The 23,607-nt window shown below is 33.5% G+C and overlaps 2 protein-coding genes across 5 annotated transcripts in view; one reads left to right on the top strand and one right to left on the bottom strand.

Moving 5' to 3' along the window:
• Positions 1–4,580, bottom strand: part of LOC149480633 (uncharacterized) — a 52,505-nt gene extending 47,925 nt beyond the window's left edge. For both annotated transcript variants that reach the window (XM_089706709.1, XM_089706710.1), the window contains exon 1: positions 4,312–4,580. In XM_089706709.1, coding sequence (XP_089562835.1) covers positions 4,312–4,558 — 247 coding nt within the window. In that variant the 5' untranslated portion in view covers positions 4,559–4,580. The remainder of the gene's footprint in view (positions 1–4,311) is intronic.
• The window catches only part of LOC149480632 (N-acetylneuraminate lyase-like), a 44,174-nt gene extending 20,653 nt beyond the window's left edge, over positions 1–23,521 (top strand). The window contains exons 1-8 of one of the 3 annotated variants that reach the window (XR_016317041.1): positions 4,631–4,768; positions 16,321–16,450; positions 17,889–18,034; positions 18,965–19,133; positions 19,580–19,713; positions 20,386–20,557; positions 22,741–23,011; positions 23,168–23,521. Coding sequence is in view for 2 of the 3 variants with exons in the window: in XM_089706730.1 (XP_089562856.1) it covers positions 4,757–4,768; positions 16,321–16,450; positions 17,889–18,034; positions 18,965–19,133; positions 19,580–19,713; positions 20,386–20,557; positions 22,741–22,880 (903 nt within the window). In the remaining variant the exon portion in view is untranslated. Of the gene's footprint in view, positions 1–4,630; positions 4,769–16,320; positions 16,451–17,888; positions 18,035–18,964; positions 19,134–19,579; positions 19,714–20,385; positions 20,558–22,740 lie in introns of those variants that run through there. The other 2 variants (XM_089706730.1, XM_089706731.1) reach the window with 2 other exon arrangements.
• The last annotated feature ends 86 nt before the right edge of the window (positions 23,522–23,607 follow it).

The raw sequence follows: 23,607 nt of genomic DNA, 5'->3' as shown, positions 1-23,607 counted from the left end.
CGCACCGAGGACTCCGAGCAAACATATTTTTTCATTATGTTGTATCTTACAATTTTGTTTAAAGGATTTTTTTCTTTATCTGTGCTTGTAAGTGCTTAAGTCATTGCTTTTAACCAAATTTCAAGACTGTGTTTACGGGACAGGGTGCTCCCTGCAGGTATTGATTCCCTTGCTAATGTCGAAATCCTACGGTCTAGGTCCCTTGATGCTGTGAAAAATTCAAACGTTTTAGCCAACGCAATCAAAAGATGCAGCTGTAATTGCTGAAATTTTTCGACACTCCCTAAGAAATCAAAACCTACAGGGTAGTTCCCGAGTACACAGAGTCATGAAATTTAGTACAATCAAACGTTTTCTCTAAAACCTTATAAATTATCTTGAATCACTCTATCTTTAAAAAAACTGCATCGAAATTCGAGAGAGACAACGACTTTGTTTACTAATTGCGAAAAGCATGAATTTTTCCTTAGATTATAATATAAAAAAATATAAAAAAAAAATTTTAACTTACAACCCTGTTACTCATGAACGCTGACATGTATTAACTTGATATTCATACCAAAAACTCAAGTCTAAAATACCTTTACGCTATAATAAAATCAAACTTCTATGTCAACGAATCAGAAGATACAGCCGTAAATGCCGAAAAATTTCGCAAATTTCGACATTCGAAAGGGAATCAAAACTCAAAACCTACAGGGTACTTTCCGTAAACTCAGAATCTTGAAATTCGGTACAAAGCAACATCTTATAGTACAGATACAGGAATAATTGCAAAAAATATATATTTTTCAAGTTTGTCTGCCTGTGAAGACCCTTTTTCTCAGGAACGCGTCGAGGTATCAATCTGAAATTCATACTGAATACTCAAATCTACGGTTCCTTATAGCTGTGAAAAAATCAAACTTATAAGCCAACGCAATCAAAAGATACAGCCATTTATGCCGTAAATTATCGCAAATTTCGACATTATCCTGTACTACTTACTTCCTGTGAACACAGAGTTCTGAAATTTGGTTAAAAGCAATGTCAGCACAGATGGAGGAAAAATTGCTAAAACATACATTTCATGCTTATCAACATTCGCAAGTGTTGCCAGGAATCAAAACCTACAGGGTACTTCCCGTGAACACAGAATCTTGATATAATAGAAACTTACGTCTTATAGCACAGATAAAGGAAAAAATCGCAAAAAGCATAAATTTAATATTAAAACATATAAAAATGTTTGTACGGAACTCTTGGTTCGCCAATCCGACTCGCACTTGACCATTTTTTTTTTAATCTACGTATCAATTAAATTACCAAAATATAGCTTTTGAAAATTGACCACGTCTATTTGACCCCCCCCTAGCACTAAAGCTGGATCCGCCCTTGACCTAACTAATATCAAAAAAGTTGCTATCTCCATTATTTAAAGTACCATCCTGTATATGTAGGTATACTTAATACATTTATGTAATTCTACAATGTAGGTAGGTACGAATTCAGCAACGAATTTCGTGTTTGATCCTTGACCCTAACTACTGACCCACTGTTAATGAACTATTCTTCTTATCAATTGACAATATGTATATTGTATTACGATATTAAATTACAATTATGTTTTCTGATGTCATAGTGACGATTCTTTAATGATTCGGATTTTAGTGAACCTCATTCAGTAGACTAATCTTTAAACTTCGTTTCTTGAATAAAAGTCGGTACATCAAGTTGTTTCATACAGTTGAAATTTATTAAGTACCTAGTACTTACTTGAGATGATTTCCTCCCCGTTACCAAAAAAAGGTACCTAACGATATTATGACGAACTAGGTATAATGGTTTACCTATAGGTAGGGTAATTGCGCCTGTTCGCGTCCACTTAGTGCAGTTGGAAAGTTTGAAGGAGAAAATAAAAATGTTCCAGAACAAATTTCAACTCAAAATTTATGTAACGTGTTCATTACATAGTCTATTTTAAGATTTACTTTCAATTGTGTTGTAAATATCATGTGGTTTTTATTTATCTAGATAAATAGCAGAATTAGGCGTTTTACCCAGTTCGCGTCCAAAAATTCCAGTTTGCGTCCACCCGTGGACCAGTTCACGTCCACCAGCTTAGAAAAGGAATTAAGAGTGTATTGGGTGATATTTTATCAGATAAATGCAAAAAAAATTAGATTTTAATAAATTATTTATTTACGAATATAGATAGTTATTTAATAAAAACTGGCCAAATGCGAATGGGACTCGCACACCGAGGGTTCCGTATTAACCTGGTTTTTTTTCATATGTTTTAACTGTAAATGATTATTTTTTCAATGTTTCCCTTATTTGTGCTATAAGACGTTGCTTCGTACCAAACTTCAAGTGTCTGTGTTCACGTAAAGTACCCTGTAGGTTTTGATTCCCTTGCGAATGTAGAAATTTGCGAAAATTTGCAGCATAAACGGCTGTATCTTTTGATTGCTCTGGCTTATGAGTTTGATTTTTTCACTGCTTCAAGGGACCGTAGACTTGAGTATTCAATATAAATTTCAGCTTTATATCTCCACGCGTTACTGAGAAAAAGGGTTTTGACAGAAAGACAGACCGGCAGACGGACATACAGACGAACGGATATCAAAGTGATACTGATGTATGATATGTGATCTGCAAGGAAGGTTTTTCCTTTTGAGGTTCGGAACCCTAAAATCAACATATTATTAGTATAATTCACTGTAAGGAAACTGGAAAAACTTATTTTTATATTTATCTTCTCATCAATAATAGAACTAAAAATTAACAAAAAACAAAGTTACGTTATGTAAATAAATAATAATCAGTTCTATTAAGATTACCTACCTACCCTATTTTTTAGTTTGTAATGAATTAAATTTCTTTTTTATTTATATTATTTTCTTAACCACAGACGTATTGACTCTAATTCTCAAAGATACTAGTCTCATTCTTAGAATACCCATTTTAAAATGAAAAAATAGCATAAAAATTAGCTAATTTGAATGAAAATTTTAATTATCAACTTGTAGTCTGAGTCAAAAATTTTCAGTCTATTTTAACAAACAATTAATTGCTACGTAATGAAAAACAATGTGGACGCAATATGTTCTATTGTTATGTACTATAGGTATAGTTTGCGCCCACCATGGACGCAAAATGGAAGTTGTTCAAATTCGGTGTAGTAATTCGCGTCCACCTTATTTTAGCTATTAATTGTAAAATAAATTAGCTGATTTATAATCCATACTATTCCATGTTTTGTTAGCAAAGTAAAGAAACAGTTACATATTCAAAAATTCACATTTAACAATAAGATACTTACCGTCAAACGCGACGCTGCGCACTATTTTTTTCTCAAAATCTCGCGCGTTTTAGCTTTCTCGTTTAATAGCCAAAATTAAATATTTTTTTTAAATAGGATAGGCGGTGCGCAGGCATATTTTGAATATGTGTGCATGTCTCTTATACATTGAGGTATTATCGGAAATTTTTCTTATTACAATTTTACTTAAAGTATACTTATTTTCGTGAATTTTCTAAAAGATATCCGCAAAATGGACGCGAATAGGCATGTGGACGCGAACAGGCGCAATGACCCTATATGCACTACAGACTGTACTAAGTGTACCTACTTAACTACCTACCTATTCATGCAAATTATCGCAGAATAATTTAATAACTGATTATTATCAACCCATGCTATTTTATAACTAGGCTTATTAAGGTCTCTAAAGAGTTATCGATCAATCATAATAATCGCTAATTACAGCCTGCCGATGTAGGTACATAATAATATTGTGACAGCCCTGCCTTTCTAAGGGAGGATTTTCTCAATTATAAATTACATGCATATTACTTATTACTTAAGTAAGTAGGCACCTAACTATATTATATTTTTATTTTAATCTTTGACTTTATAAAGGTGTTTGCATGAATGAAAGTTGCGATCCTCCCTTCCTATAGGCGGAAATACTGTTTGCGAAAATTTCTACGTTTATTGTACTTACCTACTACCTATAAAGTTAAATTAGAAATTCACAATCGTTCAATTCTCTCAGTAAAATTTCAAATTATTTAGTACAGTAGAAGTAGAAGCAGTCGCTAGGTACCTACTGCTTCTACATAATTTGTTACCTAAGTACCTATGTACTTGTGTTAAGACTGACTGCGGAAATTGATATCTTCAGACACAACAAAATACTACAATATACCTACCTAAATACAGGCAAACCACAAATTAATAGGTACGTAACAATAACTTAATTTTTTAATACTCGTCATCGTCATACATTCAACAGTGATAATATTTATAACAGGGAACCATCTTACCTCCTTCTTTATTTTTCACCATTCCAATCGTTCCACCGGTATAAATAACCAACACACGCCTATCATTTTTGCCTAAAGATTTAACAGATTGCGAAGTACTAACGGATAACTCCATAAAACTCCTCGCTTTTTTCACTTTAGCCGCCACTTTTAAACTTGTAGTATTCACATCTGAATTGACACCATTTTTGAGGTTATTTAACCGCGCATTTCCATCATCGTTTAGTTCGGAAACCTTGTTTTCCATCACAGACGTTTGTAGCTTTTTTATTAATTTTCACGGAACGTTATTCTGTATAATGTATGAACAATTTCAACTGGCAGATGCTGAGTGTCGAGAAAAGGAATGAATGACCTTATTGTCGCGTGCGTCGCGAGATGGCGATAGTTCTCCGTCGCATTCGTAACGAGTAATATAGTGCTAACTGCTAATTCATCGCTCGCAATGTATGAACTAGTAAGTAATAAAGAGAGGAGTACAGTAATGTATAAGTTCACTTAGTTATTTTCGAAAAGTTACTATTAATAACTGTACCTACGTACAAAATAATATGCATTGTGCGAAATATTAGTGAGATCTAAACTATTTTTATGTAAAAAAAATACGTAAATAAACTTTAGAAATATTTTAAATAGATTTTTTTTTCTGTGTAGGTAAGTGCAAATTATACAAGGTATCTATGTATGTACGTACGTATTATCGAAATTGTATGTTTATTTATTTTCGGTCGATTTAACTTTCGATTAACAGTCGTGGTAGGCATGACATCTCTACATGACATCTCTACAATTTATTTATAGGTAAATCGATATTCGATAACGATATTTTTAGGTCCGCTCTACTCTTAAGACTAACAGACTCCTCAAAGGCACGGGATAATACCTATTATGACCTATGATTATGACCAAGAAATTTATGGAGACAATAATATGTTTTGGTTTTAATATAATGTCTAAAAGTTTTAACATTATGAGATATATTTTGGTGTACCTACAAGAACTCATTTTCACGTCGCAATAATTTCGTCGCAAGCACGGCTTGTAAAATATAAAAATCGACGCTTATTCCTTGCACGTTTTATGACCGTGATTTCCAAATTAAAAGGAGGTCCCGAATTCGTATCTACGTAGGCATTGTTTTTTCTGCCCTCGCGTTAACATTGCTATCGGCAATATTATGTTTCCAGTTTTTTGGGCTTCCAGTAATATCGATCACTGATATATTATGATAACTGATGGAATATTCAAAAATGTAAAGGTTTCTTATTTCAGCTTAAATCAAGTCATTTTAATGAATTAGAAAACGAATACGTTGCGATTACGTAAATTTTATAAGTATATCATTGGAATGGTTCTTGAATATCTAATGTATTTTAAGTTTTAACTCAAATAATACCCATGTAGAAAAATTTGGACGTACATACATGTACGTACATTTATCAAACACTGACGTTGTAAACGAATATTCCTTACATAAATATTCAACATGAACATTATTAATTATTCTCCTTGAAACATAGAAGAGTAATTACGGTCCATTGTTTTTATTTTGACAGTTAAATTAATTAAAAGCAAGACTTGATGCCAACGTATGAGATTGTATGATTTTGAATTCAGTTTAAATTGATAGCACTTTATAGTGGCAAGTACAACCTCATCGGGACAGGTTATCACGATTTTGGCAAAGACAATATAATAATTAATAATTGCATGTATACAAAGTTGCACCTTTAACCGTTTGGCTTGGTTGGCCCTGCCTTCCAAGCTAGTGGTCGTGGGTTCGATTCCCACCTGGGGCAAATATTTGTGTGATGAATGTGGTGATGAACATTGAACATAGATGTTTGCTCTGTGTCTGGGTGTTAATTATCTATTTATTTAAAATTATATTACATAATATTATGTATGTTTATAAGCCATCTGGTTTCCATAACACAAGCGAAAGCTTAGTTTGGGATCAGATCGTGCCGTGTGTGAAAATTGTCCTGAAATATTTATAATATTTATTTATAATTTATACCTAATTGCATTGAAAATAAAACAATGGAAAATACAGGATTAAAGGCAGTGTTTGTTATAAAGGTACATTACATAAGCGACTTTTACATTTCGAAAACCGGGCTTAATTTGAAAAAGAACACTATATGTACAAAACGGATGCATTTTTGCGATAACTTTTAGTGCTACGTGACTGTAAAAAGTTTAGCCGCAGTTTTTTTTATTAATTTTATCCAGCCGCTATAATTTACGTATTACCTGTATCATCAGATGATACAGGTAATACCTACGTAAATTATTAGCATCATAGTACCTTTCTATTTGGATAGCTATACCATACTATGTAGGCGTAGCTACTTTAGTACAAGCGCTTTTAAGCGTGACACCGTAAAAAGTTAGTCCTAAAACACGTTATTTATATTAGCATATAAAGTGAAATCTTATTCCCCTAAGCTATAAATACTTAATTAATAAAACCTAACTCGCCATTACACTATAACAATGTAGGTAGTACCTACCCATTTAAAACCTACATAGGTTAAAAACATAAACATGTAGATTAATTTAAATAAAAACTATTAGTGATGGTGTACATTGTGACTTTGTATCGTCATAGTATGATGGTAAATGTAAACAATAAGTCAAAGATGAAAAGTATAAACAAGTTACCTGTTGGCGCATCGTTAGGATCTGACTTGCCCGGGCGGTGGAACGGGGAATGTAATCCATCGTCCGGTGCGGTGAGGCGGCTTGAGACGTGTTCCGCTCATGCCGCCAACGTGAGGAAAGAGCAGGCAAACCACCTTTCCTGTTCTTGGCTTGCGCCTGGCCTGGAGATGGGCTGCCGCCGAGGGGGTCGCGGAAGAATTCTAACAAATACCCGCGGCCCCATCATTAAAGCGGCTCGACGGAGCACAGTGGGGTTTTAGTCGGTAAGAATCCGACATAACCCACGGCTCCTTCCCCGGGGGCCGTGGGTATCTTTGGAAGATTTCCCCACTATAAAAAAAAAGGATCTGACTTGTAAGTTGTAATGTACAGTGTTTAACACGTTCGCGGACAGTAACGACCACTGGCGTCTAGACAGCTAAAAGTGATACGACAGTACGTCTGTCGACGTATCAGTTTTTACTTGCATAAAATCAGTACGCCAAACGACGAGCGATTTTTCATACTATCATAAAGAACGGCATGTTGTACTGTCATCACAGGTATAATTACGACTTTTGTACTGTCACTGCATTATTTACAAAAATTCGTCAAAGGAAGGTACTTCCACGCATACATTCATATTTTTTTACCCCTCTCCCCGCGCACACTACGCCCGTGGGCGTCATGTTTGCATACGGTTAGTCGAGTACTGCGCCGCTGCGGTGATCCCGCGTGCCGCGTGTGTATGGTTGTTTAGAAAGTGAGTATTTTGTTTCCAACGTTATTTAATTGTTTTACTCATACTGGATTTACTAATTCAAGTCTAGTTGCTTATGTAAACAACATATTTATGTTGCTATTTTTCGTTGTGAACACGATTTTGTTGAACTAAATTTGTAACGAATATTTTTGCAAATGGCGTCTCGAGACTCGTTCGAAAAAGAACAAAAACGTCTTCAAGACCTGTTTGATGCAGCGTCTACCCCTGAATCGAGTCCATACCCATTTGCTGATGATGGTGACTATGAATCTGACGCTGAGTACTTACGACGTTTACGCCTATATCCGTTCTGTCATATCATATGGTTTTTTAACCATGTGTTGTAACACTACGCCCCTGGGCAATGTATGAAAAAAAGTAGTGTCTCAGTAGCTCCAACCTGTAAACCAGTACTGTCCGCGAACGTGTTAAGTCGGCACTGAAAGTCTTCAGCATTTGTAACTAAGAAAAACCTTAAAAAATAGTTTTATTTTAACAAGGAACTATAGCAGGTCTATATTTTTATACTTGACCGAAAGAAAAGTCGGATAATGAGAATTATCATATGCTTGTGGATAAATTTTTGAAGCTATTTTCGCGCGTCGTCTATCAGACTGCGTGGTGGCGTGAACTTTAGATTTTTGGAAATATCTTATGTTAGCACTATTTAACTTATACAAACTTACCTTATTTACATTTATAGATAAGTATATTATCATTTGGTTACATATCATAATATGTATATTATAGTAGAGCCATTTTAATAGGCAACATTTGACAGTTCAGCAAAATTCAACAACGTAACCTAGTAACGACGACATAGAATAACATGATATTTCGTTTTGTTAGAACTGCACATTTGCTTAACTTTTTTCAATTACGATTACATATTTATAATAATAATGACCGATGCAACTAATTTTAGGATTTGATTTTACTGATAAACCATTCTAAACATAATAAACATTTTCTTATTTAAAGAACTGACGTCGCTACAATTTTGTGTCAATAAACCTTTTTTCTTTTTAAATACCAGAGACGTTACTCTAAAAATCGAAATCTGACATCTAGAATCGAATGCATTGATTACTTGGGAATAAAAATCATCATAAATTATTGACATGTGTTTCAAGTTCGATTGACAAATGTTTAAAGTCCGTATCGATTAATTCGCTTTAATCGATGTTTTTAAGCAGGTTACCACCCTATGAAGATAAAATTGATAGACGTCAAATGTTGCCTATTAAATTGGCTCAACTATAATAAAAGAATCTATTGTACAGTTATAGCTTTGTGTATTTCAAACAAGATGGCGCTAATAAAATTGTTCATTAGATTCTAGATTCTACAGGTTGGAGATTAACATTTTTAAGAAAAAATGGTTGTTTGTAAAGTAGGTTTACGATCGAGATGTTTACGTGATAACGTCTTATTTGTGGCAGCGCTCGAGATGAGACGGGAGATCGGTCCGTCTCTCTCTCGTTATAACTGCGATCGCGCTCGTGAGGTTTTGGTGTGACACAAGTTTCTGAACATGTCACCCGACTAAAACGATTTTAAAAACGTTATCACGTTAAAAATATACCTACCATGAGATATTTAAATTTTGAAATGCACGTGACAACACTACATAAAATAAACATTACACCATCGTGAGAAACATTCACAATCACAGTTCACAATATTAATTATCAAAACAACTCAAAATTCAATTAAAAACGAATTAACGTAAGTAAAAAATTTTCACTCGTATTTGATAATTAATAATAAATCTATATAAGTATTAGCTCTGACCCATACAAAACGCATTGTCAGTTTAAGACTTGAAAAATATAGTCAGAGTGCAATACATAGTTCTATTTTTATCCAACATGGTATGTACGATTTATTAAAATATATTTATTAAAGTTAAGATGTCAATCATCGACTCTATGATCTTGTTTCCTTTGTTTTTTTATATTTTTATCTCAAAAATATGTGAGACATTTTCTTTAGGTATCGTCCATATATTTTGTAAAATCTTAGAAAATGCCTCACAAGTAATTTAAATAAAAAAGAATACATAAGTTTACTTACCAACGCCAAATTACACTTCACTTTTTGTAAAGTTGCTGCAACTATCGTAACAAATAATTAATTAATAATAATAATAGTGCAAAATTTTTAGAACCCGCCATTCAAAATTCAAATTGGTTTTCTTTTTCTTTTCTGGAAGATTTGATTGTCCATGGACATGTTGTCTATAATAACTGTTTCTAGAAAAAAAAAGATAACCTAGAATTATTTATCTTATATATATAAAAATGAATCGCAAAATGTGTTGGTAAGCGCATAACTCGAGAACGGCTGAACCGATTTCGATAATTCTTTTTTTATTATATTCCTTGAAGTACGAGGATGGTTCTTATGTAGAGAAAACGTAAACATGTACCACGGGCGAAGCCGGGGCGGACCGCTAGTGATTATTTAAAAATGAAGTTATTAATTCGATATAAATGCGAAATTGTGTTTGTTTATTTATTAAAATCTACGTAATTGCAAGTGATAGGACAATAATTTTTTAACATGCATAAAATCAGTTAATTTAAATTAATAACAATATGTTTATGTCAAATTTTAAACTTTTTTTTTAATTTATAATCTACATAACTAACTAGATGCACATATTTCAATTTTTATTTTTTTTCATTTTCCGAATCAATAAGTACAAATCTTGCCATGATAATTTACCTTAGTTAGGGAGCCAGGTGCAAATTGGGTTCATTATTTCCTCTCAAGAGATAATTCGTCAGAAGCATCAGAGTATAGTATTATAAAGCCTCGTGAACGTCAGCTGGCGCTCGGTTGGGGGGGGTGAGCGGTTGTAGCCTCCCACGCACGTAGGAAAAAAAATACATTCTTTCATTTCCTCTCAGCTAAAAATTTGTCAAATTGTAGCTAATCCAATATCTCAACGAAAAAAAATAGTCAGCTGGTTACAACATGGTGTATTAAACGTCAGCTGGTGTCTCGAACATGAAAAAAAAAATATATTTTCCGTGATTTCCTCTCAAACAAAAATTTACCTGATGATAGCTTATATGTAACTGTGGATAAATATATAAGTCAGCTGGCTGTATCTTGGTGGAAAAACCGTCAGCTGATACTTTGAAAGTTATTACATAGGAGTTAGACAAAAGCATCTATTGCCAATTTATATGCATCAGCTGACTAGGTTTTCCTCAACTTATTGCTATCTGATTTTTTTTATTTATCGCATCAGTATATTAACAATCAGCTCACAAATTTTCATCTGAGCGAAAATTACGTATCTTTAATTATTCGACATTGCGCTTCAATATAAGAGTTGAGTTGAAATAAACATTCAGTATCAATATTTTTGAAACGAATAAGTATGTAATCAAATAATTTTATATATTTAAATAATTAAATAATCAATTAGCAATAAATGAACTAGTTACTCGATAAATAATATTTATTAATATATTATAAACTTGATAAACAATGATAATGAGAATTCAGAATAACAATATGATTTATTCGTTTTCGCTCTGGCTTGAGTCACTTTCCTCTCTTTCCGATTCATTATCAGAGTCGCTGTCAGAGCTGTCTGCTGTTATGTTTTCATCGTCATCATCTGTACAAAAATTAAAAAAATATTAGAATTCGTATTAAAGCATTATATAATCAAAACGATAAAAAAAATTTACCTTTTCCCGGCTGAATAGTGATTTCATCAATCGATGTTGGTAACTGACTTCCAGAAAACCATTAACGTATATAAACGTATTGGAGGCGTCTAAAAATGGCATTTATTAATTTTTACGTAGCTTAAAGCTTTATGCCATTAAAATGATATTCCGTTGGAATTATAACAATTCTTAACATTTTCGAGAAATTATTTCAATCTGACTTTACGTTGACGTCCTGCAAAACTTACATCGTTGGTATTTATCGACTCTGATAATGAATCGGAAAGAGAGGAAAGTGAACCAAGCCAGAGCGAAAACGAATAAATCATATTGCTATTCTGAATTCTCATTATCATTTTTTATCAAATTTATAATATAATAAATATTATTTATCGAGTAACTACTTAGTTCATTTATTTCTTATTGATTATTTAATTATTTAAATATATAAAATTATTTGATTACATATCTTATTCGTTTCAAAAATATTGATACTGAATGTTTATTTCAACTCAACTCTTATATTGAAGCGCAATGTCGAATAATTAAAGATACGTCATTTCCTCTCAGATGAAAATTTGTGAGCTGATTGTTAATATACTGATGCGATAAATAAAAAAAATCAGCTAGCAATAAGTTGAGGAAAACCTAGTCAGCTGATGCATATAAATTGGCAATAGATGCTTTTGTCTAACTCCTATGTAATAACTTTCAAAGTATCAGCTGACGGTTTTTCCACCAAGATACAGCCAGCTGACTTATATATTTATCCACAGTTACATATAAGCTATCATCAGGTAAATTTTTGTTTGAGAGGAAATCACGGAAAATATATTTTTTTTTTCATGTTCGAGACACCAGCTGACGTTTAATACACCATGTTGTAACCAGCTGATTATTTTTTTTCGTTGAGATATTGGGTTAGCTACAATTTGACAAATTTTTAGCTGAGAGGAAATGAATGAATGTATTTTTTTTCCTACGTGCATGGGAGGCTACAACCGCTCTTCCCCCCAACCGAGCCCCAGCTGACGTTCACGAGGCTTCATAATACTATACTTTGATGCATTTTACTAATTACCGCTTGAGAGGAACTTGGTCATAAAATCGGCTGCTGGCTCCCGGACATTAGCCCTATACCTATAGAGTAAGGGCCGATTTTTCAAGCCTTGGTTAAAATTTATCCGTCTATTAAAGTATTACACGAACATTTTAAAATGTCACCTGTAAACTGTCAAATATGGACAATTAGAATACATTTTTGAAATGGTAGTTTAAAACGTTACTCGATGAATAATTTTTAACCAAGGATTGAAAAATCAGCCCTAAGTAGCATACCTACATTTTATCCGCCTGTTTATAAATAGATAATTATGTAATTTCTAGCAACATTACAATCACGAATCGAGAATTATTCCATACAACACAAAAATATTTCAATAACACAGTAATCATCAAATAATGTTATAATTAATATTGTTTAGAGAGTATTAACTACGTGTATTGCCGATTGCGTACAATATGAAGAACGGACGTCCATTATCATATTATGGATACGGTCTATTTACCACCTGCCTACTAGTGGGTGGAGCCCTGTAATACCAATGGGGCTTCTAATTCTTGCATACTAGATAAGCAGGCGTATCGGTTTAACGGTTTTTATACGGGTTTTTCATAGCTATGCGTGCTTGTTGTTGTTTACTCCATTATTGTAGAGTAGAAAATGGGCGTATTTTAACTGCTATGAATGTTGACTTAGGTCTTAACTCTTAGGATACCTTGCAAACATTCATGAATTTAAATCTAAGTACCTAGGTACCTATTTTTATTAAAATATATCTAACTAGCGATCCGCCCCGGCTTCGCCCGTGGTACATATTTCGCAATAAAAGGTAGCCTATGTTCTTTCTCAGGGTCTAAAGATTGTCTGTGCCAAATTTCATCAAAATCGGTCCAGTAGTTTATGCGTGAAAACCATACATACATACATTTACATACATACAAACCTTTCATCTTTATAATATTAGTATAGATATTATTTTGTTCTCAATTAGGAACGCACTCAATAACTACCTTGTGGTAGCCAAATTTTCGATCTAATAATAATTACTTGCATATCAATTAAATAATTACTTTTGTAGCGCATAAAAATTATAATATAATTTTAAAAATAGCTCTATCGTTTAAACAATTTACTAAATTGGTACGTATATTTTGGATCCATTAAAAACAGTAAAAATATAGATTATTTTTCTTGTACCTACCTACCTAATATAGCCTTTTAACTCAAAGAAAAAATAAAATCACCTCCTTATCCAAGAATAAATTACTGACATATGAAGCCGGTTTTTAAAATATTATCATGCCTACTGTCTCAGACCGCAGCCTTTTAATTTGATAACACCCTCTCAATTTGTTAAAATTAAAGATATAAACTGTCAATTGTCAATTAATCAGAGATTGCTTTGTAGCGATAAGGCCGCTTTTTCAACCGACTTTTAAAAAAGTAGGAGGTTCTGAATTCGACTGTATTTTTTGGGTTTTGTTATCTCAGAACTTTCGGCCTGTACTCGAACTGTATTCCTAAAGCTTTTTTGTATATTTAGGGATGCATCGATACGCCTTTTCGACGATACGATACCGATACCGATACTCTTATAAAAATATCGGCGATACCGATACCGATACGCTTACTGTGAATTCAAAAATGAAGGTATACTATGTAAATAAATCACAAGTCAGATTTTTCTTTTATTAATATAATAAGTAGAGACATAGGTTAATAATTAGGCCATATTTTTTGCACAATAAAATAGATTAATACCTAGGTAGGTACTTAATATTGATAAATGATAAGTTATAGTTTGTATTTCTTCGTCTTGGTGGAACTACATTAAGTTTATATTATGACCGGTTTCGATCCATCATCATCAGCAGATAATATCAAATAATGTACAATAATAACCTATATCTACTAATACGAAAGGATTACAAACTTATTTTAATTAGGGATGCGCCGAATACCGAATACATATTCGGTATTCGGCATATTCGGCATCTTTTTCACTATTCGTATTCGGCCGAATTATTCGGTTTAGGTGCCGAATATATTCGGTATGAGTATTTCTACTTTCTTGGCTATATAACTAATTAAATAACTTCATATTATGAATGATTTATGTCATACTATACACAAGTCAAAGAAATCCTATGAAGAATGTGTTGAACCTAAGGTATACAGGGTGTAATTTTAAGTGTGCACAGGCGATTATTCCGTAACTATAACAGATATAAAAAAAACCTTAATCTGATATTGAAAGTTCTATACCTAATGAATAAAATTACAATAATATTTTTTTTTAAATAAAACGAGAAATATCCAAAAATGTTACATGAAACGCTCCCATACATTTTATTTCCCATACATTTTGTATTCAAAGCAAATGTTCGAGACGACATCCTCGATTTGGAATACCATTGTATTCCACATCGAGCTCTATTTACAGTCTCTAAATGAACTTTCATTAAAATAGAAAATGACATTACGTCCGCTCATATTGCAAACACTAACTTAAAGTAAAAATATAAAACTTTAAAACAATATAAAAATTTAACTATTTTTTTGTTTTAATTTGTAACGTATTCGTTCGATGTTTCAACACAACTGAGACGGCACGGAGTGCGCGGGCGATATACGCGGGTGTCGGGCGGTGAGGTAAGGCTCGCTCGCCACCGATCCAGCAGCTACTTGCGACCCGTTAGAACCGGTTTACGTATCGAAACACGTCAGAACATTGAACCGAATAATTCGGCCGAATATTCGGTTCGGTAAGGTTTTAACCGAATAGTATTCGGTATTCGGTTATTCGGTGAAACCACTATTCGGCGCATCTCTAATTTTAATGTATATAAAGTTTATTTGACAGCCTCCTTAGTGCAGTGGTTAACGCATGAGTGTAGAACCGAGGTGTACTGGATTCGATACTCGACTAAAAAAATGTCTCGATCTGGCAAGACGCAGAAGACTGATCACCTAGGTACTTGTCCCTAAATAAAATCGATCACTGAAAAAGATGCACAATGCATCTGCTCCATACCGCACTTGAGGGACACATTACACAGCCTCACGGGACTTCACTAATCTAAAGTTTAAATAAATTACAAATAAAAAAAAGATCGTGTGTGCCGAGCACACTTATCAAAAGTGAAACTTCTTAGACAAGATTCAACGATACCAAATCGTCGCCTTACTCCATCACGTGACGGTATTGCCATGACGTGACCTAGAAATTTTACTCCCAATTCAAAGTTCGTACCGTGATCCGCATTCCCCTATATTATACCCCGCCTTATAAAATCGAATGTCAAAGAACACTTGAAATATTACATCAATTAATAATCTCACTTTATTAATAAATCTACCGTGTTAATATTCTCTTCGTTTCATTTATTTCTTCTTACTTGTTTTTTTTTAAACACGAAATCGTCGAAGTATGTATGTACCTATTTGTCAATATACATTATACATATAATTTCAATAAAAATATAAAAAAAATGTTGATTTAAATAGGTACAAACAATACACATAATAACAGCGATAGGTATGTAATTTCTTTTCTATTTTACATGTAGGATTTCTGTATTTTATGTAATTATATGTACATATATATATTTCTGTGTATATCTGCTCTAGGCAGCGTTTTGTAGGTATCATCACAGACTAATAATAATATAATACTACGTATAAGTATCATACATGTTTAAAGAATAAGTGTCTTGTTTCTGCAAAAATTGAAAATCTAAATCTATAAATCTTCAGCAAATACTTAGCGGCCCCGGCAGAGGGTAACTTTCCATAATATATTTAGATCATTTTTTTAATTACCTAATTATTATTATTGTTTACAGAGTTCATTCGACCTCTACGGTCTGATAGCGCCGGTGTTTACTCCGTTGGACGCAGCCGGGGAGGTAGACTATGACATCATACCAAAATACGCCAAGTATCTTGCCAAGCAGAAAATTACCGGAATTTTGGGTAACTATAACATTTTTTGTCATGCAAATTGTTTAATTTATTGGTGTAGCATGTTAAAAAGTATCTCTATCTCTTTAAAATTGATTGACTAATAAAATCAGATTTAGGAAAATAAGTACCATAACTGTTTGGTCCTGTCAAAATAAATAGTTTTAATAGCTTTCAAGGGTCAGTCTTACTTAAATAAAACACATTGATATCGTTTTATTTAACGTTAATTTTAACATTAAAACATTTTAACGTTAACATTAAATTCTAGCAAAATTACAAGGAATAATTTTAATTCTAAAAATGGTCTGCTTAGTTAACACGGTCTCTTATATTTTTGTCGATTGCTTCTCGCATTTCATCTTTATTTCTTTATGCTTTAGCATACTGTATATTTTATATCATCAGATCATTTTCTACCCACCTCTTAATCCTATTAACCACATTTCTATTCTAATGGAAGATCAGAAGATCCTTAGTACAATAGTTTGCTCAATGCTGATTTACTAGCTTCATTTTATTATTTTCTTTAATAAATTAAAAACGTTTATTCATCTGTACAAATAATGTTTACAAACATGATAAAGTATGCCTAATTTATTAACTTTATAAGAGCCCGAGCCCCGGAGTGGGTTGAGAAGAACCTGTGGCACGGGTCACCAGGCCTATATTATCAAAAATACAATGAGCAGTCGTAGCGAATCTGCAGCAAGCTTACATTCCAATCTATTTCATGAAAACCACCACCATCTTAATTTCACAATTCGACGTGGCCCAGGTGATCCATGACGTGTTCAGTAATTGGTAGGTACCTTTACAACCAATCACGCTACACACCGCTCGTAAAACATCTGCAAAAAACACACCGGTCAAATGCAATTATTGTGAATCGCGAGGTTTTTTCCTTGAGCGTAGGTACTTCATTATTTTCGTTATTATAAATTAATTCAACAATTAATTATTGACGTTTATACATGCATATTTCACAATGAAACAGCGTATACGTAGTTTAATTAACTGCTTTTAGTCTGTCATTCTAGTCATTATTACAAAACGGTTACGCCTTGGACGGTGAAATAAAACTAGATAGATAGATAATTATTTATTGCACACACAAGATTTACAATAAACACAGAAAAAGCAAACAGTAAAAGTGGCGGCCCATTGGCGGCCTTATCGCTAGGCAGCGATCTCTTCCAGACTACCATTAATATTAACCGGGAAACAAATATTTAAAAATAGCTTTGTCATTAACGATTTTATTACCTATCTCATTCTAATTTCCATACAATTATAAAAACTATATCAATACCACTTATTAACTATAGGTAGGTACCTACCTACTAACATAAATTGGACAGTAAAATTCTGTTGAAGTAGAGTAACCATTTAGTAGTACGTATGTGACAAGCTGCAAAACATGGTGTAAAAGAAACCTTCCTTTTCACAGTTGGAGGCACGACTGGTGAATTCGCATCCCTGGATATAGAAGAAAGGAACAACATACTGGATGCCTGGGTGAGCGTTGCGAAGCCCTACAACCTGAAGGTTCTGGCCCAGGTCGGGGGAGCACCTCTGCCTGACGTCATAAAAATGGTAAGCAAAATCAGACCCTTACTTAATATTAAATGTGTGTTTGTGCAAGATCCTTGCAATATCCTTACTTAATAGTAAATGTGTCTTTTATTTGTCTTTCTTCTACATCGCAACGGAGCCATATTATGGTATTGTTCTGGAGATAGATGGGAGACTAGAGCGGTAAAAACATCTTATTCTGCTAGAAATTTCCTTTAAGCACGCAAGCGAAGTAGCAGGTAACAGCTACATATTCATTGAATAATTTATGTACAATCAAACAAAACAACTACGAACGACAACCAAACACATAGTTATCAAACAAAACAACCGCATCGAGTCAAACGGTTAACCTATTTGTGGTTTTTCCTTCATTTTTTGGTTACATTACAAAGGGGTCCAATTACATTACATTGTATAGATATTAATTTAAAATGAATAGCAAAAACGCAACATTATAGCCACCTGATGGCGGGCCTTTGTATATTCATAATCGCTTCACAACAACGTCAACAATCGTACTAATAACATTGAATTACATAATTAAAATAAACACAACAAAACGTTAAGTTTTATGCACATTACCCTGCGGTACTATAGAGGACATTAATGAGGTATTTGTTAATAATAAGTTGTTAATAGCGAACTAAAAACAAAACTCCCAACTGTTAGAATTCTTTTGAAGTCATATAATTACCTAATTGGATAATTGCCATTCTCAAAAGGTAAATCTTATCTCTTGTTACCTTAGTTGCCTGGGAGAGATCACTAATAAGTGATATCCGTCAAATAAGTTATACTCTTTCTTTTGCAAATAGTTCTAAGATTACGCCGTACATATACGTACGTATTAAAACATTAAATAAAAAATGTACAAAAACCTCTCAATCTTTTAAACTATAATACCTCCACATAAAGAGCAATCTGGTAATAAAATAGCATAAATTACAGGTGAAATTCGCTGACAAGCGGAAGGTAGACGGCATAATGACGCTTCCAGAGTTATACTTCCGCCCGCGGACCGCTGAGCAGCTCGTCGCGTATTTGGAAGTGGTGAGCAACGCTGCCCCAAGCTTGCCTCTCATATACTACCACTTTCCGATGATGACTGGTGTTAATGGTATGTATTTATTATTAACTCAGGCCCCGGAACCACAGACACAATAGAAAATCTATTGTGTCGTGGACCGATCGAGCCGCTTGGGGCTCAATGGGTTATGATGTCAATATAATCCGCATAATCATCATTTTTTGAAAAATTTCTATAAGTATTAACCGAATATGAATAATTGTGATGTGATAATGTGATGGAGAGTCGAAATTACGAATACTTACCAAGTTAAAACTACAGTTGGAATTTTGAAAATAATACTTATTTAAACGACAAAAAAACAAAAGCTCTACATATAAACCTCGTTTAATTTTTTTCACATTTCAATAATTTTATAATATATAATAATTTCTTACTTATATATGTATAATAATTTCAATAAGCAAGCAATGTTATAAATTCCAAAATTTTAATCCAAAGTTACCATTCACGCAATAATTTTCCTTATACCACAGTTAACGTAGCGGAGTTCTTCACGATAGCAAAAAGCAGATTACCAAAATTCATGGGCATGAAAGCTGATTTGGAAGTGGCAACCCACGTGGCGGACCAGCTCACAGATGGCCGAGTTATATACGTCGCTAATCATGTAGGTATCCAACGTGCGTTGCGACTTTTTCATTTGGTCGCATAACGCTGTTTTTGTATGTTGGTATGTTGATAAAATGTGTTCTGTTTTTGAATATGCAGCTGGCCTGCGAAGCAATAAATATTTTAGAGTCCAGTCGTTGGTTGGGAAGGCAGGTTTTTAACTGAAATTTTAGCTAATTACGTAGATATTAAACATTTTGTATGAAACGAGTAACCTTCTCAATTCATTAATAAAATATTATAAAAGACCTTTTTCATAAAATTTCCGTTGACAGAATCATAAAAGTCAGAAAAAAAATCATCATCACCCATTCACAAGTCCGTCAAACATTTATTTATTCAATTACTCGTCCTCTTCTAGAAGAATTTATGAATCGTCATAACATAGTTTTACCAATGAGCAATGACAACCCGTTCGGAAAGAGTTTCCTCTTTTTCTCCCTTGCAGTAGAAGTCATTTTAAAACCTTATTAAATTAAAACAAATGGCAATAAAAGCACAACACTAAAACAAATAAGCTACCCTCTCATTGACGAAAATCACAAATATTCTTAATCAGATGAAAGATACTACACTACATAAGAAAGCGTCTCTTAAATATTTCGAAAATGACAAATATTTATTATCATTTTCAGTTTTCTCATTAAACCAATCTTTATAATTGTTTCAGTTACTAGGTCCATCCGCGCTCATGGGCCACGACTCAAGCATAGCCACGGTGAACAATATATTCCCGTCCTTAGCGAGCGACATAGTGCGTCTCACGACCAAGGGCGAGGTCAGCCAGGCCAAGAAGCTGCAGGAGAAACTGAACTCGCTTGTTGATGGGATTACGTGTAATGGTTTGTAGTTTACACTTCTTTTAGAAGTGAAAACTTCTTTAGCGACGTTGGGTATAAAATCTTAAACTCGCGTCAGGACACGTGACCTGATCGAAAAAGCGTAAGACGGATCGATATCAAACATGCTCAACGTTAATAATCAAGTTTTCACTTCTGCCGGCACTCCCGGAGTGCAACCCGTCTTTTTTTTTTCTTTTATAGTTTTTACATTGTTCCGAGAGTTACCGGGGGTAAATTTGGTCATTTAACCATGTACGGCATCTGTGTCATACTATTGCTATACTGCTTTTAATCCATTATTCCGCAACGCCGTACAAAAATCATGGGGACAAGGGGAAAAAATCGAGAGTTGCAATCCACTCTCTTTTACCACTCCAGGGGGTCATTTGACTCAACACGAAATAAATTTATTTTTAAAGTATTTTATGCATAGATAATATTTTTTCATGTGCCGTACATTTTCGTTGGTTCAAAGGGGAAAAATCTGAAAAAGAAAAAAATCCATATATAACGAAATGTTTGCTTTATATTTTGATAATAAAATATAAATATACATTAATATTTAAGAAGCTCGAAGTGGTTAATTATCACCTTGGAAAGTCGGAGTCAGGTGGAATGGACTCCGTTAAATTGATGAACTAATAAAGAAGCTATGAACGAAAAGATGTGAATTATTTGCAATTAGCCCATGAATACAGGTAAATGCTAGTAATATATACATATTCAAAATGTACAAGTAAAGCGCTTTCAAATGATACCAAACACGGCATATTTATCTTAACTTAATTTTTTTACTCAGTATGTTTTGTCCGCTAGAAGGCGCCACATTAGATTTTGTGAAACCCCATATAGCCTTTAGCTAGCTGGTCGCTGGTTATCCAGTGAACAATTCAGACGCTTCTAATGATATATCATTTGTCGAATTCTGATAAGTAGTTTAGAAGTTACGAGGGAATAGATGAACATACATACATGACCTGTCAAAATCATAACCCTCCTTTTGCTTTGCCGTAGTCGGGTAAAAATATGTTAATGCCGTACTGTATCAGATGACCATAAAGCACCCTTAAAGTTGTAGCTTTCTTCGTTTTCATCAGCCTAAAAGATGTGGTCTGCACAAAAATGTACGGCATCGTTTTCTCCTAATTTATCTATGTTTATACTATTTAAAACTACGAATAAAGTGTAGAAAACTATTATATTTCATTAATCTACGATGTTTAAACTTTTACAAAATTTCAGTTTTTGCATTTCTCTATAACTTTTTTTAGAACGGTTTCTTTTGAACGGCAATACTATACAACAATTGAATTTTACAATATCATGTTAAAAAAAAAGTTCCCGTACAGGGTCAAATGACCTTACAGCTCTTTATATCAAGAATTCGATGAAATTAAGATGATTATTGGTATACATTTAAAAGAACAATTATTTTTTGACGGCATTGCTTCTAATAGTACTTTTGAGTGCTAGATAATGTTTTGGAACCGAAGCCGTACTTAGTCAAATGACCCCCTGGAGTGGGAAAAGAGAGGGGATTGCAACTCTCGACTTTTTCCCCTTGTCCCCATGATTTTTGTACGGCGTTGCGGAATAATGGATTAAAATCAGTATAGAAATAGTATGACACAGATGCCGTACATGGTCAAATGACCAAATTTACCCCCGGTAACTCTCGGAAATTAAATAAAAAATCCGACTTTGTGGACCACCATTTTTGTACGGCACTGAGCGGTTTCTTATTATTTTTAATGGATCTATCGATGGCTAAGAATGCCGTACAAAAATATATGACCAAAATTTACCGAGTCTACCTGTACTTTTGAATTCTCATCTGCACTTAGTTGGACAGCTTACAAGTGACGGCATAGTGATGAATCTTATTATTTTATGCTCTTCTATCGTTCTAGATATGTCCCCTGGTGGTTCATTTGACCCATATTTTTTTCCTATGCCGGCTTGTAGTCTATAATTAATATTAATACTTAAGTAAATAGATTTTAAACATTACATTCAGAAAATAAAGAAAGACATTTTTTAAACGTAGACTCTTCTTTCGTCATGCTATTTACTTACTCGAGGGCATTAGAACGTAGGAATTACGAGGATAAGATCCAATTTTTCTACCAAACTCCTAACTACAAATTAAATTGAACTATTAAATAACCAAATTTTATTTACAGGAGATTTCGTGCCATCCATGAAGGTAGCAATGGAACTAGTGACTGGTGTCAAAGTGGGACCACCGAGGATGCCGCAAAAACCGCTCAATGAGCTTCACAAGAGACGCGTCAAGGAACATTTGAAACGTTACGGTTATTAATAACAAGAATAAATTATTGTAAAAATACATTTAATTTATTAAATTATTGTCCGTTAGGGCTTGTTCGCACAAAGATATTTGACCGCGAGGTTTTTTCGAAAATCTGCAACGTATTGAATTTAAAAAATGTAGTCATACTAGCAGCGGTACAAATTCACGGAAAATAAATTTGCCATTTGGTGCAAATTGAACGCGAAACAGGGAATTATGTTTTTCCGCGCAACTATTTCGTACAGTAGGTATAGAGTTAATAATAATTTAGTTATCTTCGGTCCATACCACCACAGAGTAAATAAAAGTTATGTCCGCACTGCGGTATAAAATTCGCGCGTTTTGCTCAGTCGTGCAACGGCGTAATTGAGACAATTAACGGGATTCGTCTTTAGATCAGCGGACGATGGCCATGCAAGAAGACGAGATTGATTTGGAGCAACTATGCAAGAGAAGCGAAAGAAAATACCTCACTGTTAAATATCGCTGTGCGGACAATCCCTAAATCTTTCAGAAATTAGAGAATTACTTTAAGTGGTTGAAAAAAAAATTAATGTAAATTTAAGGGTGATAATTATATTCAAGTAATTTAGAAAATGCGTATGTACATAGCTTTGGTAAATAGAGTACATTGATAAGATTAAAAATATTTAAAAATCCACCTGGTCTTTTATATTTACTTATATTACCTATAAACAATTACAATACATGCCGTATGATAAAACCATAATATAGT

The sequence above is a fragment of the Colias philodice genome, chromosome 18 (assembly GCF_061535455.1).
Source record: "Colias philodice isolate Cphi_HAF_F1 chromosome 18, ilColPhil1 Martin Lab GWU primary, whole genome shotgun sequence".
Taxonomy (NCBI): domain Eukaryota; kingdom Metazoa; phylum Arthropoda; class Insecta; order Lepidoptera; family Pieridae; genus Colias; species Colias philodice.
The sequence above is the reverse complement of the archived record's forward strand: the minus strand, read 5'-3'. Positions and strand labels throughout refer to the sequence as shown.